Raw genomic sequence first — 18,897 nt, forward strand, 5'->3', positions numbered from 1 at the left:
GCCTGGATGGTGCATGAAATGGACACAAATGTGGCCACGTGCCTTTGTCTCTTTTAGAAAAGTCCCCATAAAAATATTTGCCCACCATACGTAATTACATTTTTTGTAAATATCAAGTAATGTACTGCCTTTACACCCCCAATAATATGAGAAACCACCAGGAAATATACATAGTCAATTTACATACTTTTAAAGAACCAATTCCTCAGATTTACTGCCCATGGGCGAGACCAATTAAACCATTTGCAACACAGGCATATATTGTTCACAGCAGCTCAATGCCTCCGCAAAGTGCACTATGCAACCCATACCCCAAAAACAGTATTATCCAGGCACAAATCCCCAACTATGTTCCTCAAAGAGGACATTTTCCTTATTGTTACCATAGTCGTGGGGTTTTTAGTCATTGGCACTTGTGACTATCAAAGAGTCTCAAAACACAGGGCTAGCCAGATATCCCTCCAGGAGAGACCCAGACAAGGGGTGGCTCCTGTAAGGAAACCACCAAAACCACCATACCAAGTGGCCCCATAAGTCAATGTAATGACAAGGGAAAAAACCAAGGCCAGGTAACCATCCACACACAGCCCTTTCAGGGTACTGCCCCCCATCAGCGTGGTGCAGGACTCTGGCTAGGTGTAAAAAGCAATCGGCGCCCCCCCCCCCCCAACCAGTCCCGCTCCTCCGCAGACGTAATGTGACATCAGAGCATGGCAGTGAGGACACAGACAACCATTATAAGTGAGTGAGTAAGCAAGTGAGCCTCCCAAAAATTAGGCCAGACACTGCATGGCATTGAGCACACAGAGAACCATTAAAAGTGAGTGTGGAAGCAAGTGAGCTTCCTAAAAATTAGGCCAGACACTGCATGGCATTGAGCACACAGAGAACCATTAAAAGTGAGTGAGGAAGCAAGTAAGCCCACCCAAAAATTGGAGTGAGTCCAGGGGCTGGGATTTTTAGTGGACACGAACCTAGGTGCTGACAGCTAACTGGCTAGGCCACCTGTCAGTCACCATCAAGTGTACACCTGATGCCTTTCAACCGGGGGTGGTAAGGCCCCGACCATGGCTGGACAAAAAAAAAAAACAGCTGGCTGGTTGGCGGGGGCGCGATCGGCTGGCCCCCGTCAACCAATCCCGCTCCTCCGCAGACATCATCCAAGGAAGGTAGATGGCACTGGTGAAAGGCCTGGTCAATCCTGCCTCCAAAAAGGCTACTACAACATCCAAGGAAGGAAAGAAGCTACAGGTACAGTAAAAGACCTGGTCAATCCTGCCTTCAAAACGGCTAAAACATCCAAGGAAGGTAGAAGATGCTGTTCAGCAGTTTGAGCACCGCCTGTTGGCGCCTACCCACGGCAGTGCTGTTGCGCCTAAAACTAAAATAGCCGCATTATGGCTAGATTTAGCCTCACACCCTCATGCAGTTGTGCGTAAGAGGCATCACTTTGGAGGTAGGGATGAAGAATAACAATACAGTCTTAAGAGGCTCCGGAATTTGAACGAATACACTTTCAATCCTTTAAAGAGTCTCTAAGAGACGGCAAGTGCGGTTGCCTGTCTATTAAAAAGACCTGGTCAATCCTGCCTTCAAAAAGACTACAACAACATCCACAGATTGTCTGGTACTATGTTTATTGGCTGAGAAATAGGGCCAAAACTTACAGGAAACGGATGATGAGTATCGTGAGATGCTCGTCTGAGTAATGAGTACCATCGAGTACCCTAATACTCGATCGGGAACCAAGCTCGGGCGAGCATGTTCGCTCATCTCTACTAATAACCTGTAACCCCCATCTTTAACATCTAACCTTATTAATGGCTGAATGGATCATATTATCTTTGGCATTAGTGGAATCAAATTATTATCATCCCAGATTATACAAACACTGTATTCCAGTCTCATTCTCTTCTCCACTCTCATATTCAGTATATGGCTGAACTCTCACCTAGTGATTTTCTGACCTCCAAAATGGTGGACAACTGGAAGTCCTAATATGGTCGTGTCTAGATGGTCACGTGGGTAATGTATGGATCATAATCAGATGTAGCTAAGTGTCCAACTTGACCAATCCACTTGGAGCTTTGCCAGTATACCATTTTTGGGATATAAGTTGTACTGGGTGTAACCATATTTGGGCATGAATATATATATATATATTCACTTCAGAAGGGTATATAAGGAGAACATTTTAGTTGGTTGGGGGGCTTCTTTTTAACACCAAGACTGCAAGCTTCTTCCACGCACATCTGGGATCCATCTAAACCCACCTCAGGAATTCACCCAAGGAAGTCTTTTGTTCTCCAAAATCTTCAGTCGCCATTGAAATGTACTACATCCCTATCATTTTTGGGACTCTGAGACTTGCAACCACAGAGACACTCTTAAACCATTTGTAAGACTATTGCCTTATGATTGATACATTATTATCCTGCTCATTAGATTTTTGTACCTTTTGTACACCATATTTTTACCGACAAGTTTTCCTCTGCTTTTCTGGATAATTCAGATTTCCCTCCAGGCTCAATTTCCTTTTAAACCTTGTTTTTATTACACTAGGCGGGAGAAATGCCCAGTAGAGCCACAAGAGAAACAGATTGCCGATCTCAGGGAGACCAGCCAAACGACAACACTGCTGGCTGCTAGCGAAAGCGCTCAATGCAGTCAAGTCCTAGGGGGCAATGCAGGGGACATGAAATCTAATGTCGATGACTTGTAATATTATATTTTTCAAGAAAAGCATCCAGGCCTTCCTTGAACATATTTAAGGAGTTAGCCACCATCATGTGGCAGAGAGTTCCAGTCTCACTGCTCTTACAGTAAAGAATGGTGAAACCTTCTTTCCTCTAGACATAGATGCCCCCTTGTCTTGGTTACAGGCCTAGAAGTAAAAGATCACTGCAAAGATCTCTGTACTGTCCATTCATATATTGTGATCAAATTGCCCCTAAGACATCTTTATTCTAAAATAAATATCACCATCTTGACAACCTGTCTTGGTATTGTAACCCACCCATTCTTTTAATGACATTAGTCGTCCTCCTCTGCACCCGCTCCAGGTGAGCCATGTCCTTCTTATATACAGGTGCCCAAAACTGTACACAGTATTCCATGTGGTCCGACAAGTGATATAAAAACTATGTTCTAATGTTTAGCATCTGTGCCTCTTGATGCATTTCATTATTCTACTAGCCTTGGCAGCCTCCGCCTTGCACTGGTCAAACACAAAAGTTAAGTTTACTGTCCACCAATAGTCTTTTTCGGAAGCAGTTTTACCCAGTGTATTATTATTTAGCACATAATTGTACTTGTTATTTCTTCTTCCCAAGTGCATAACTTTACATGTATCCACATTAAACCATTAATTAAACCACATTAATTTGCCATCTTTGCCCAAGCCTCCAGCTTCTCCAAATCCCTCTGTAATATTATCCTCTTATGTGGTGATTATTTTACCCAGTTTAGTGTCATCTGCAAAACTGGAATTTTTTTTACTCTGTAGCCACTGTTCAAGGTAATAAATGTATTCAAAAGAAATAGTGTCCACTCCTGGGATTCAGAGAGGGGTCGCACCGTGACCCCGCTCTGAATCCCGCTGATGCCGGCTGTTATGTGCAGCTGGGAACTGCAGCTGTTAGCGGGAGATCACCACCACCGCTAATTAAGACAGTCATGCAGCTGTCATAACTGACAGCTGTATTTAAATGCCTGCTGTAGCCCTATCCTTGGTGTCTAGTAGCGGGATCTCCCCCCCCCCCCCCCCCGCCCCGTGATGCAATCATTGAAGGGAGATCCTTTCTTCTGAGCCATCCGAGCCTTAGTGTCTGACGCTGATCCTGGCTCGTCAATCGATGTATCTGGTCTTCAGCAGTCCAGAGTAATACAGCACTGATCTAATGGATCAGTGCTGTATTATGTATACTACACTGATCTATATAATAGATCAATGTAGTTGTATTAGAAGTCCCCCAGTTTTCTTGTATTCTCATCACCTAAACTTGTATTTGCAATCTTTGAAGTTTGACTGTTTTGTCTCTCCATGCTGTTGTCAGGTCATTGCCTAGGTTTCTGACCCGCCATTTGATATATCTAGGAAAACATTTTAGCATACAAACATGCATGTGATTTAAAATAAATACTGTTGCCTATGGCTGTACTTTGGATGCTTGCTATGGGCACTTTTTGACTAACTGTGTAGAAAAGACAACAATTCAAATGACAGAATTGTTTTACCATTTATGATTCCCAGAAGTGTAAATTGTATCCAAAAGTATCTCTATTAACCTCAATTATCTCAAAGAAAAGCAACTTGTACAGAAAGAAACTGTTAGGAACCGGACAGCAGGACAAGACAAGACAGTGAGCCCTAAGCTCAGCCCCGCCCACTGTCCTCTACCTATTTGCCACAATCCGCCCTAAGATGGCGGCGAGCAACTGGGCGGCGGTCCCTGCACAGGCTAGGTGGGACACAAAGACAAGACAAACAGACAAAACACAATAAATAATGGTCGACAGTCCGGGTCACAACAATCAGGCAGCACAGTACAAAAACACAATCCAAAAAACAAGGTCAATAAACAGGCAATATGGTCAGAGGCAGGCAGCAAGCAGGGATAGTCAGAATACAAGGCAAAATAGTCAGAATAAACACAGAGCTAAACAGAGGCAGAAGCAGACTGAGACAAGCTCAATAACCGGCACCGGAATGAGCCTTAGCCAAACACTTATAGGGAATAAGGGGAAACTCCAAGCCCCTATTGGACAAGGCTCCTGGTATCAACTAAATCACCTGTGCACAGAACTGTCATCAGTGTAACTCCTACATGGCCAGAGCACACAGCAAACGGGTGGGGCTGAACATCCTGATAGAAACAGGCCAGTGTTCAGACAGGGTTCAGGTTACAGCACAACACATACAAAACACTGAGTATCAGCGCCATCTCAGTCGCACAGCACGAGCCGAGGAGCGCACGGAACTCAGCACAGGCACATTCATGACAGTACCCCTCCTTTTATGAGGAGCCACCGGACCCTCACTCGATAAATCAGGAGTAGGCAGAAAATGACCTCTGACCACACAGGTTTCAATGTCACTATCAATGTCATTATCGGTCTCCCACTCATCAGCGGAAGACTCTGGGTTACAGACAGATGAGTTACAGACAGATTTATCATCACCACAATTAACATTAGCATCAGGCACAGGTATGGTAGGTTTATCAGTGGAACAATGTATGCCAATTTCACCAATTGTTACCTGTGCGCCCAGATGACCTTCCTGGGAGTCATCTGGATGCTGATGATGTTCTAAGTGCCTGAGACGTAAAGGGCAATGGCGGATGTAGTGACCACTGTTCCCGCAGTAAAAGCACAGGCCATGATGTCTCCGAAATTCTCGTCTTGTCCTGATGTTCAATACTCCCAGCTGCATAGGTTCCTCCTCTGAGACATCAAGGGTAAGGAAAGGTTTTTCAGCAGGAAAAGAAGCTGAAGATTTGAAGAGGTCAGAGTTTGCTTTCGCCTTTTTTCTGTCACGTAGTCTGCGGTCAATACTAATGGCCAAGGCCATGGTCCCTTTAAGGGTTGGAGGATCTGGGTGACCTACCCAGGCATCCTTAATGCCCTCTGCCAATCCTTGCTTAAAGAAAGCCTTCAAAGCTGGTTTACACCAAACAGTCACCACACAAAATTTTCTAAACTCAGAACAGTATTCCTCTGCTGGTCACTTACCCTGACGGAGAGAGAGTAGCTTATTCTCTGCCAATGCCTTATGATCTGTTTGAGCATATATAGTACCCAGAGACACAAAGAATTTCTCCAAGCTCTGCCTCAGGAGGAATTTTGAGAGCCCAAGCCTGAGGATCTCCCTGGAGCAGTGAGACCACAATACCAACCTTCTCCTGCTGAGAAGGGAAGTGATTGATCCGGAAAAACAACATACAAGCACCCCTAAAAGACTCAAATTTCTCCATATCACCAGAAAATCTATCACGGAGCAACATGACCGGTTTTCTAGGCCTTTCCACCACTGGGGGCGCTACCACAGCATTATTCTGGTTGACGGACAAAACTTGAACCTGTTTAGCTAGGTCTTCAACCAGGCAAGACAAAGCCTCCATCTTAGCAATCAGGTTAGAATCCATTAACTGGGTGATCTGGTTTGCCAGTTTGACCACCAGGCCTGACACCCCCTCCACCCGGATAGCAAGATCTTGTACAGTAGCCATGGCACCAGAGGGGACAGTATAACTTTTTCGGCTGGTTATTCTGTTAGGAACCGGACAGCAGGACAAGACAAGACAGTAAGCCCTAAGCTCAGCCCCGCCCACTGTCCTCTACCTATTTGCCACAATCCACCCTAAGATGGCGGCGAGCAACTGGGCGGCGGTCCCTGCACTGGCTAGGTGGGACACAAAAACCAGACAGACAAAACACAGCTGAGGGGCGCACGGAACTCAGCACAGGCACATTCATGACAGAAACAATGTATAGCAAAGTACACAGATAGAAAGATATCCAGCAGATATAATTCAGACAACGATCAGCCAAGGAGCCAATCATCGGCTGATCATTGTCTTTCAACATTTTTAAAAATCATCTGCCACTGACTGCGCATTGCTGCATGTAAAAGTGATCAGTGGCCGAAAGTTAATGACAGGGTAAAGTGAAATAATAAAGATGTATACTTACCTGTACAGGCTCCAGTGTCCTTCTGCATTTTTCCCACTCAACACTGTAACTTCTATAGCCATCTCTCCAAGTGACAGGCCACACAGACTGCTTCAGAAGCAGCTGTGGGGAAAAGGCAGCAGGACACCTTGACAGGTTAGTATAACTCTATTATTTTCTATATTTTCTATAATGAAAGGGTTGCACAGATATCACTACCTATGCCCGTTCAGCCATTGCAGCACAATTCTAAAGCTACATAACAGGCTTTGTAAGGGAGAGCTGTTCTAGCAGAATGACACTCACTTCGATCATCAGACCATGTAATACTGATAATGAGATTCTCATATTCTACTGAGAAGTCTTATTTTGTTATACTATTGCTGTATTGTGCCTTTGTGAATAAATAAAGGTTTTTGGGGGAGGGAGGGGGGGCATTGCAGGAATTTATGCATCTATCAGCCACACTTATAAGTAACAAAACACAGTAATCACTGAACTAAAGGAGATCAGTGAAAAATTCCAATGAAGTACTCAATCTAGAGTCTCCTCTGATGCCCCCCAAAATTTAAATATGCAAAACAAGATTCCGTGGTTGCAAGTCTCAAAACATGGGAATAGCCAGTTATCCCTAGCCTGTTGCCACGGGGTGCCTCCATGATGGGAAGAGCACCACACATCCCTGTTAGATAGCCCCTTAAGTCCCACTTGGTTGCGGGTATTGGAACATAAATAGAGTAACAACAGGGTGGCCCCTTTTGTGTCAAAGTCTAACTCAAGGTGCGAGTATTGTGACATGACAGGGGCTTGTCAAGGCAGGCATCCATCCACAGACAGCCGTTTCGGGTATTTGCCCCTCGTCAGTCTGGCTAGTTGGAGCAATGACAAATCAAACAAAACATAGTAATCACTGAACTCAAGGAGATCAGTGAAAAATTCCAATAAGACTCAGTGGAGACTCTTGATTGAGTACTTCATTGGAATTTTTCACTGATCTCCTTGAGTTCAGTGATTGCTGTGTTTTGTTGGTTGATTTGTCTCGCTTCATAGGAGGTGGGGGCCAGCTGCAGTTAGCAGCCGACACCTCACCATTAATGACAGGCGATCGCGCTGCAGAGTGTCATAAACCCCTTAAACGCCGCGACCACGGCATTTAAGTGTAAGTGACAGGGGCAGTCCCCTGTCACTTAACGATCGGGACTGCGGGGGTCCTGATCGCTGTAACGGACCGCCAGAGGTCTCTTACCTTTTTCTGTGCGGTCCAATTGGTGATCTGCTCACTGAGCCTGCACAGGTAGGCTCAATGAGCAGATCGCCTATCACACTGATCAATTCTATGCCTATGGCATAGCAATGATCAGTGTGAATAATCTAATAAATGGATGTAAAAGTCATTTATTATGTGTAAAAAAAAAAAAGTAAAAATCAATATTACAGTACCCCAAAGCCCCTCCCCAATACAAGTTTAAATCACCCCCCTTTCCCATTATAAAAATAAAACATATATAAATAAATAAACATATAATATACCGTAGTGTGCGAAATTGTCCGATCTATTAAAATATAACAAGCGTCATCACTAATGGCGAACGGCGTAAAATGAAAAGAGTGAAAAAAGCCAGGATTATCGATTTTTTTGTAACATTATATATATTAAACAAAAGTTAATAAAAAGTGATCAAAACGTCCGATCATATATCCTGCCATGTCCTGCAGGATGTGATGTGTTCTTGACACAGTGCTCCCTGCTGCCACCTCTTTCCATGTCATAAACTGTCTAGAGCTGCAGAGGTTTTCTATGGGGATTTGCTACTGCTCTGGTCAGTTCCTGACATGGACAGAGGTGGCTGCAGAGGGCACTGTGTGCACCACTTCCTGCAGGACATACAGCAGCTGATAAATACTGGAAGACTGGAGAAGATTGGGTTTGTAAAGTCCATACCCCTATTATGTTTAGTGTTGTCAATATCAAAACAAATAATTTTACATTGGCATTATGTGATGATTTTGGTATTGTCTCTTTCAGGTTCAGCTGATTGGATTTGAAGAAAAACTAACATGGTCTCCATTAGAAAATGAAGGAATGATTGTATCTTTGCCAACACTCAGTCCCTCACAGATGACAGCCCCATGGGGCTGGACACTGAAAATCACTAACCTAAAGGAAGCAGTTTTATCACCTAGGACCTAGACATAGTTGGGATTTCTATAAGGGTTTATGGTTTTAGAGAAGCCTTAATCAGACAAAATTAAGAATGAACATTGCTAGTTAAATACAACAAATGATTTATTTTTATACATAATCGTAGAAATAATTGTTTATACATATGATTTATACATGATTTGGGGTGTCTTAATTATTCCTGGATATACAGTGGTACATTGGTTTAAGAGTAACTTGGAATTGAGAGCATTTTGCAAAAAGAGCTCACAGTTTTTCAAAATTGTGACTTGGTTTAAGAGCATAGCTTTGGTTTAAGAGCTCCCTGTACTGGGTGGGAGGGGGAGCGGGGGAGGGGAATAGTCTGCATAGCGGGGTCTACAGCACTGTTCTCTGACCCAGGAAGTCTCCCTCACCTTCCAAATAATAGCAGATCCACTTTATGCTGGGGCTTACATCAGGGGACAGGACTAGGGAGATAATTCTAGCCTGTTGTACTACACTACTGCATTATGGGGATCTGCAGTTCCATCCTGTATCTACAAACTGCTGCTGTTATTTCAGGTTTATGCACTTACTATACATTATACTCCACATGGTGATTGCTATGCTGTACAGTAACCTATAATATCACATTCAGCTATTTCTAAATTTTTTCTCTTCTGTTCTATATGTTATTCAGAATAGGGGTGTGGAGCCAATTGTCTGCATATACATGATTTCTTATGGGAAAATTTGCTTTGGTTTAAGAGTGGATTTGGATTACAAGCACACTCCTGGAACGAATTATGCCCGAAGCGAGTGCTGATCTAGCTTACGCCTCTTAAGAGGTGACACCTTTTTCAAATATGCAAACACATCTACTTACCTCCCTGGATCCAGCAATGATGCCCGCATTTTGCAGCTTTGGTCCCCGGCCGCTTCCTGGTGGTGAGAAGGGACTTGAGACATGGCATGGCAGCAGCTGTAATGTTTTTTATCTTGTCATGTGATAAACGTTTCATAACTTTCAAATGCGTATTTGAATATGCACACTGCTAGTCTAGGGACCCATGCATACTACTGAGTGAGTTAATGTGTGTTGGTGCCACCTGGTCCATGCAGGTGCAGACCGCACTTCCACCCGCTGTCTGCCACCTCTTTTGGTGCTACACATGAAAGTGACTTTATTATAAATACTGGCTTATAGTCAGGAGCGGCGTAAGCACAGGGCCTACCAGGCAAGTGCTGGGGCCCCAGCGCCTCGAGGGGCCCCGGTGTTCTGATGTTCAACCCGCTCAGTGTAGTGCAGGGAGAGCTCTGAACATCAGAAGACAGAGAAAGAGCAGGACCTGTGAGCGTCATTTAAAGAAAGAAGGATGAAGAAACTGATCGCATGATCCACAGGTCCTCAATACTATAGCATTGAGATTGGGCAGGCAGAGAGTAAGAGGGAGAAGACTTGTGTGTGTGTGTCAGTCAGTATGTGCTAGTCAATCAGTAATGTGTGTCAGTCAGTAAATGTGCATGTGTGTGTCAGTCAGTAATGTTTATGTTATTAAGTGTCTGTCTCAGTAATGTGTGTGTGTGTGTGTGTGTGTGTGTGTGTCAGTCAGTAATGTCTGTTTGTGTATGTTAGTGGTGTCTCAAGTGATTGTGCATAGTGGGTGGATGGATGAGTGGCCTGCTTAGGCTCTGTCGCCCAAGGGCCAGCAAAAACATGGAGCTGGCCCTGCTTATAGTGTTTTATACACAACTTCTGATAAAACTACTGAGTGTAGTGTAACACATGGGGTCTTCTCCACATGCTGTTATCCCAGGCCCCAGAATTTCAGGTTGTATTTTGCACAGTTTGACATTGATGTTATACTTATGTTTGCACATTTCATGCACTTTATTTGTGAACTATTGAGATCCATGGTTGCTCTGCTCTGCATGGTATCCCACTAGCGGTGTTACTATTACATACACCCTTCGCAAAAGTCTGTACTTTTTGTGGTCTTATTATGGTGAAAGTAGTATTAAGAGTTGACCACTAGATGTCGCTGTATTGTGTATTAGTATATGGAAGCTGCACAGCTAAAGGATCGCAAAAGGTTATTGTGTTTATGTGTTACCAGAATCTGTAGACCAGTAGGATTTCTGCTTTCTTCTTTCCTATCACCTCTCCTCTCTGTTCTTCTATTGGACTCTTTTCACCCAATCACAGCACACCCTACACGCTGTAGAAGAAGTTAATCCCATGGGTGGGGGAGAAGCAAGAGTCTTTTGTTTGGGACTGTGTAGGAAGGACACAAGCTAGATAGCTCTACACAGCGGTCCTATCTGGGCCCTGGTCCTCTGCCAGGTCCCCAAGGAGTCAGTCTTAGCCAGTGTGCCGCATGGGTAGGACGCAAGACAGCACACTGCTACCAACCTTCTTACAAGTACCTACACCAAGCACTATGCAGTGTTAAACTTCTTAGGAAAGGACTAGCCAAAAGGTAATGTCAACCCACGCCGTGGACAAGGAGAAGTCCCCGAGCAGGACAGTATCCACTATAGAGCCACAGAGCCCTCTTGGGGGCTTTTATTATTACTACACTGATCTCTCATAGAGATCAGTGTAGTGTAAAAAACAGAGAAATCGCTACACCCATATACATGCCTGTAATGCAGGTCTGAACCTTCTCCTAGATACTGGCGTGGTATCGGAGGCGTCGCTAGTGCCCTGGAACTCACAGGGCTGGTCAAAAGGCAATGTCCAGAAAGTATTCCAGCGAGACAGCCATCCTTAATAAAACCCACTTTTATTTAGCTTGGACAAAAATAGAATAAAACATCCAACACATGGATAGTGCGACGCGTTTCGACGTTAGTACGTCTTAATCACTGCATAGATACATTGTGTGCATGAAACATATAAATAGTGCTCAACACAATTAAAACACAAAAGAGAGAGAGCTCACCTGTATCCGTGTCCAGCAAACACCATAGAGTGAGCTAGTAATCAGCAATGAGGTGAATCACCAACATGCCGCTGGACACAGGACAGGTGAGTAACAACTCCATCTGGTGGACAGGAGGAATCATGCATGAAAGGGTATTAATACAGATACATTAGGTCCGTTTTATAATTTAACCCCTTGGGAAAACGGGAACCTAGATTGAGAATCCAATATGCTTCTCTATTTAACAGCTTACGCTGCCAATCCCCTCCTCTTGCATCTTTGTACACCTTCTCAATACCAAAAAATGAAAAAAACTTTGTTTCACTATTGTGAACGTCTACAAAATGTCGTGCAGCACCAGATATATGAGTGCTTTTTTTTGCAATGTCATGGAGATGTTCAGCAATTCTAACTTTTAATTTACGTGAGGTACATCCTACATATAACTTATTGCACGCATTACACTCTATTCCATAGATTACATGATCGCTATCACAATTGATAAATGAATAAATTTTATAAATTCTCTTTTTTTCACAATCTTGGAACGTATTGGTTTTTTTTAGTCATTTTGCACATATTGCATCGTCTCCCACCGCACGGGAAAAAGCCAGTCTGGGATAACCAAATTTTGTTGTGATTATATTTTTTGGGGACAGTTGGAGATATTAAATTACCAATCGTAATACCTCTTTTAGCTACCACATTAACCCCTGACCTGAGGATATGATTAAGTTTGTCGTCTTGGTATAATATCGGTAAATACTTATTAAAAATTTGTTTAATTTGCTCAAACTGATTGCTGTGAGCTGTAGAAAAAACTAAGTTAGTTCTGGTACTGTTCACACTATCCGCTGCATGACATGAATGCAACAGAGAATCACGGTCCCGACCCGCTATGTCATTTTTAGCTTTATTTAGAATCCATGGGGCATACCCTCTTTTTTTCAACCTTATATCAATATTAGTGACTTGTTTTTGATACTCCTGCATATCTGAACATGCTCTTTTACTTCTCAAATATTCACCTTTAGGGATCGCAGTGATAGTATGCTTTGGATGGCAACTTTGTGCGTGCAAAATATTATTGCATGCAATTGATTTTCTAAAGAGGGTAGACACCACTTTATTATTGGTATCATTGCCTCTTAACTTAATGTCTAGAAAATCAATTTCATCAACAGCCCCTGAACTAGTGAAACTTAAATTTAAATCACTTATTTTTCTAAAACTAACAGACTTCTGTCGGGATTAAACGACATGAAGGTAATTGTGAAGAAAGCCGATAAGGGGGGAGCAACAGTAATTTTGGATCATGATCTATACATGAAACAGTCATTTGTGATTTTGAATGATACAGACACATATCGGAAACTGAATAAAAATCCAGAAGAGAAGTGCCGGAGGGCTTTTTGTGCACTTTTGGAGGAGGGTAAGTCCCTGGGAGTACTCACTGATAGAGATTGTGAACATTTAACTGTTAAACAACCGGTGACTCCAGTATTTCATGGCCTCCCAAAGGTACACAAAAATGTCTTTCCTCCCCCATTACGCCCTGTAATATCTAGTATGGGTTCTATGTCTGAGAAAATGAGTATCTTTATAGACAATCTATTGCAACCGTTGGTTCAAAATTCTATTGGTTATTTAAAAGACAGCAGAGAAGTTCTTAAAGCTATGAATGACTTTAAGTGGGAAAAAGACTACAAGTGGATAACATGTGATGTAGTGGGACTATACTCCCATATACCACATGGTTTAGCCATTATGGCTGTCAGACATCATCTGGACAGGAGTAACTTATACTCTGCAGAGGTTAATGAGTTTATTATTTTGGCAGTAGAATTTCTTTTGAAATATAATTATTTTTTGTTTGATCAGTCTTATTTTTTGCAGATCACGGGTGCCTCTATGGGATCTTGCTTTTCACCAACTTTAGCTAATTTGTATATGATTTGGTGGGAGGAGATGTTCATTTTTTCTGACAGTAACCCCTTTAAAAATCACATTAAATGGTACGGGCGGTACATCGATGACCTCTTGCTTATCTGGGGTCACGATGTACCGTCCGTACAGGATTTTGTTCAGTACATTAATCATAATGATTTAAATTTAAGTTTCACTAGTTCAGGGGCTGTTGATGAAATTGATTTTCTAGACATTAAGTTAAGAGGCAATGATACCAATAATAAAGTGGTGTCTACCCTCTTTAGAAAATCAATTGCATGCAATAATATTTTGCACGCACAAAGTTGCCATCCAAAGCATACTATCACTGCGATCCCTAAAGGTGAATATTTGAGAAGTAAAAGAGCATGTTCAGATATGCAGGAGTATCAAAAACAAGTCACTAATATTGACATAAGGTTGAAAAAAAGAGGGTATGCCCCATGGATTCTAAATAAAGCTAAAAATGACATAGCGGGTCGGGACCGTGATTCTCTGTTGCATTCATGTCATGCAGCGGATAGTGTGAACAGTACCAGAACTAACTTAGTTTTTTCTACAGCTCACAGCAATCAGTTTGAGCAAATTAAACAAATTTTTAATAAGTATTTACCGATATTATACCAAGACGACAAACTTAATCATATCCTCAGGTCAGGGGTTAATGTGGTAGCTAAAAGAGGTATTACGATTGGTAATTTAATATCTCCAACTGTCCCCAAAAAATATAATCACAACAAAATTTGGTTATCCCAGACTGGCTTTTTCCCGTGCGGTGGGAGACGATGCAATATGTGCAAAATGACTAAAAAAACCAATACGTTCCAAGATTGTGAAAAAAAGAGAATTTATAAAATTAATTCATTTATCAATTGTGATAGCGATCATGTAATCTATGGAATAGAGTGTAATGCGTGCAATAAGTTATATGTAGGATGTACCTCACGTAAATTAAAAGTTAGAATTGCTGAACATCTCCATGACATTGCAAAAAAAAGCACTCATATATCTGGTGCTGCACGACATTTTGTAGACGTTCACAATAGTGAAACAAAGTTTTTTTCATTTTTTGGTATTGAGAAGGTGTAATGTATCTGTATTAATACCCTTTCATGCATGATTCCTCCTGTCCACCAGATGGAGTTGTTACTCACCTGTCCTGTGTCCAGCGGCATGTTGGTGATTCACCTCATTGCTGATTGCTAGCTCACTCTATGGTGTTTGCTGGACACGGATACAGGTGAGCTCTCTCTCTTTTGTGTTTTAATTGTGTTGAGCACTTTTTATATGTTTCATGCACACAATGTATCTATGCAGTGATTAAGACGTACTAACGTCGAAACGCATCGCACTATCCATGTGTTGGATGTTTTATTCTATTTTTGTCCAAGCTAAATAAAAGTGGGTTTTATTAAGGATGGCTGTCTCGCTGGAATACTTTCTGGACATTGCCATCAGTGTAGTGTACTTATAATACACTGATCCATGAGATCAGTGATAGATTGCTTAGGGCTGTTGGGGCCGGAAGCAATTTATTAAGGAGCCGGGATCAGCGTCATTCAGACGCTGAGGCCCAGCCTGGTAGGAAGAAGGGATCACCCCTCTACGATCGCATCACGGGGGGCGATTTCCTTTACTAGACACCAGAAATCAGCCTGTAACAGCTAGTTATAAACAGCTGTCAGCTTTGACAGCTGCATGTAACTAGCTTATTAGTCAGGCGGAGCGATCAGCCGCAGCAGCTAATATGTGCAGTCCCTGATTGTACATAACAGCCGAGTGCCGCGCGTTGCGGAGAGGGCTGGCGCCAGGAGCCCTCTATGCTGCTTCTTAACAGCGACATGACGAGTATACTCGTTATGCGTCGTTAAGGGGTTAAAGTGTACAGGACAGGTGCGTCTAGTGGTGGTGGGGTTAGTGTACAGGACAGGTTTGTCTAGTTGGGGTGGTGTTACAGTGTACAGGACAGGTTTGTCTAGTTAGGGTGGTGTTACAGAGTACAGGAAAGGTGTTTCAAGTGGTGGTGTTAGAATGTACAGGAAAAGTGTGTCTAGTGGTGGTGTTACTGTGTGAGCTGGTGTTTAGTGGTGGTGGTGGTGTTATAGTATGAGCTGGTGTGTCTCGTCAATACAGAACTGCCATACACTCACTACTACAATTACACAACACCAGCCTAGATAATGTTCCAAATCATCAATGTTGCATCTTTAATGGACAGCTGCTGTGGAGACTGTGGTACCTCATACAGCATCCGGCCATTTCAACATAGCTGAAACCAATAGTAAAATAGTTATTTTGAATAGAAATAATGGCAGTAGTGCTAGTGAACTAAAAAATATGAATATAAGAATATAATTTTCTTAACACATTTCCCCCTTTTATGTTGCGTTTACAGATGAGAAAACTTACAGCAAGGTTGAGGTCAAAATATTTAGGAGAACCACGCCATGCACTCTGTTTTCCACAGAATCCTTTGAGAAATTCCAGTGCAGATTACTCAGAAATTAGTCATCCCATTCTTATGAACAGGGATGCTACACTGGATTGGTGCATGTGTTCACGTTGTGTTGTTATGTCAACCAATATAGAATCAACTTGCTGCAGAGAAATTGAAAATGTGCAGCAGACTTTTTTATTTTTATTGTCATCGGCCAGAAACAATGGAAATTACAGGAGCAGTGATTTCCTATTAACATCGGACTCATCTCTTCTTATTTGCATAATGAGCATGCAGACAAGCGTGAGGTGATTTCTCTGCAGTGGGACCGGCAGGAGGGGGTAAGTATTGCGGGGTAGGGTGGTTTCTGCCCTTGGTGTCAGTGTGATGGGTTATCAGCTAATACTGCAGAAAGAGTGGTTCTACAAGGGCACAGGGAACAGACCAAACTACCTCTGGTTTTATCACTCTAGTGATGCAACCATTAACCGATTTTGGATGGATGTGTGTGTCCACTCAACAGCCTATCAATAGTTGATTTAAAATATCTATTAACAGGGTTGGTTGGGTCAGAGAGCAATCTATCTGAACAAAATTTAAACCCACATCTGCGGGACACTTAAAGTGAACCTGTCACCATTAACATTCTATGTAAGCTATCGGCATCATGGTATGGAGATGTATGAGCTAAGCTGATTGATATAGATCTTCATGAAAAAATGTTCATTATAACTGAATATTATTTAATATTTGTTCATTGAAATCTCTGATTTTTTTATTCACGCTAAAGAGTCCAGTGTGTGATCCTATCACTGAGTGACACTGGATTCTTTAACACAAAATGAGCAGTGATTTCAATCAAGTTACTGAATCTATTCCCATAAATACATACATGAATCAGTTAATCTCTACCTGCACTATACTTCCATGGTGATAGTAACATGTTCCCTTTAATGGCATATTTACCAAATACTTGTGCCACCATACTATAGCACTAATCTTTGTCATCTTTCTAAAAAATATCCGACAGAGGCAGAGCTTTTCAAATTTGATGTCTTTAAAAAATAAATAACATGCTTTTATTTATTTAGCATATCTTTTTGCTTTCAATTTTCTTTGGAACTCTACGGAAAACAGCATACAGTGCATTTACTGCCTGGGTGCATGGCTTCTCAGGGAAGGGAAACGGAATACCAATTTCATTTGTAGTCAAAATGGTCAGAGAAAGTTTCCCAGATCCTAAGGGAGACTATATTGGCTGCAAACCTGCAAATAATTCACCAGAAAAATTTATGGCTTTTATGTAGAATTCTGATTCATCATTTCATTTTGCGATTTTCAATACTCGGTACTGTTTTTAACTAATTAGCTGCTGTGAGTTATACAGATCATTCTTAGCTGCCCGAACTCCCGCCTGCTTTTTTGGCTCACGAGTGAGTAATGGCCTGCTCTGCCAATCGCTGGCTGTGGCCGGGAAGTTTAGTGATTGGTTGAATGGGCCATTAGTGATTCTGGACCAGGAGAGTAGGGATTAGTGAATTTACAGTCGAAACAAAGCAAATTCCTTGTTAGGATAGTCGGGCAGCGTGTCAGGCTGCTGGCTTTGAAGTCCCTTCCGATCTGTGCTGCTCTGCTCCGGGTGCTTGGAAAAGCTTGACCAGTCCTTGGAAACTTCTCACATTTTTCCAGGACTTGAATTAGCTTTTCCAGTCACCCGGGGAGAAGCTGCAGGGACTTCAAATCCAGCAGCAATACAAGCTACTGGCCGATCCTAATGAATCGAATCAATTTGTTTCTACTGTAAATTTACTAATACCTACAGGAGACTGAAGCAGGAGCGCAGGCAGGTAAATATTTGCCTTTAATAATTTTTAAAGAAGCAAATTAGTTACACATAGCCATCCCTTCATTCTCCCAGGGTAATGAAAATGAGACATACACTGTAATGTTAGCAAGTATTGCAGTGAATTTCACTGTGAAAACCACAGCGTTAAATCGCTGTGAACATGCGATGTGTCAACGCAACTGAGTTATAAAAAAAAATAAAAAAATGGTTTTTGAAAGAAGTGTTGTATGTTTACTTTGTATTTGGAATTTATGTATCTCACTGGGATAGTGCTAATAGTAGTTTCCCATTACTCCGGTTTGTGTGTATTCTAAACTGTAGGACATTTAAAGGGGAACTCTAGATAAGAAAAACTTGTTTTCTATTAAAAGTTATATAGTTACATTGTTTAGCTAATTTATGCCTTATAGCAGGCCTAAATCAATATAAATCAAGTGCGATAGTATGTCCCTAACCCCTTCCCCCTCCTACCCATGAAGCAAGTGTAGAGCACAGGATGGACAAGGGGCTGATATTTTTAAAATAAAAGAGGCATTTGCACGAAAATCATCACATTTATTAAAAAAAAAAAAATGCTAGGTTCACAACGCCTTTATGTCCATTTAACATGTATTTTTACATGTTTAAAATAATTATATATTGCTGTAAGTAATGCAACATGGTATTTCAAACTACTGAAACACATACAGGGAAACGGATGGTAAAAGGTATTGTTAACCTATCATTACACTGTGTAATTAGTGGAATAATCCAAATAAGTAACAGGTAACGTGACTGCAACCTGCTGATATCTCCCTAATGACCATGTGGCGTAGAGGAAAAAGTTAATTTTCTTACCTGCTGTGCCCTGTTTCCATGATATTTGGAGTTTAATGCCTATACATTTTTTTTGATTTGGTAAACTGGAGGCAGGAGTACCGACCCC

The 18,897-nt window shown here is 42.0% G+C and overlaps 1 protein-coding gene across 3 annotated transcripts in view; it reads left to right on the forward strand.

The window, feature by feature from the left end:
* Window positions 1-9,015, forward strand: part of LOC138794854 (plasma alpha-L-fucosidase-like) — a 62,367-nt gene extending 53,352 nt beyond the window's left edge. For all 3 annotated transcript variants that reach the window (XM_069973766.1, XM_069973770.1, XM_069973771.1), the window contains one exon: window positions 8,699-9,015. In XM_069973766.1, the coding sequence (XP_069829867.1) occupies window positions 8,699-8,863 (165 nt within the window). In that variant the 3' untranslated portion in view covers window positions 8,864-9,015. The remainder of the gene's footprint in view (window positions 1-8,698) is intronic.
* Window positions 9,016-18,897: the final 9,882 nt, after the last annotated feature.

This window comes from Dendropsophus ebraccatus, chromosome 6 (assembly GCF_027789765.1).
Source record: "Dendropsophus ebraccatus isolate aDenEbr1 chromosome 6, aDenEbr1.pat, whole genome shotgun sequence".
Taxonomy (NCBI): domain Eukaryota; kingdom Metazoa; phylum Chordata; class Amphibia; order Anura; family Hylidae; genus Dendropsophus; species Dendropsophus ebraccatus.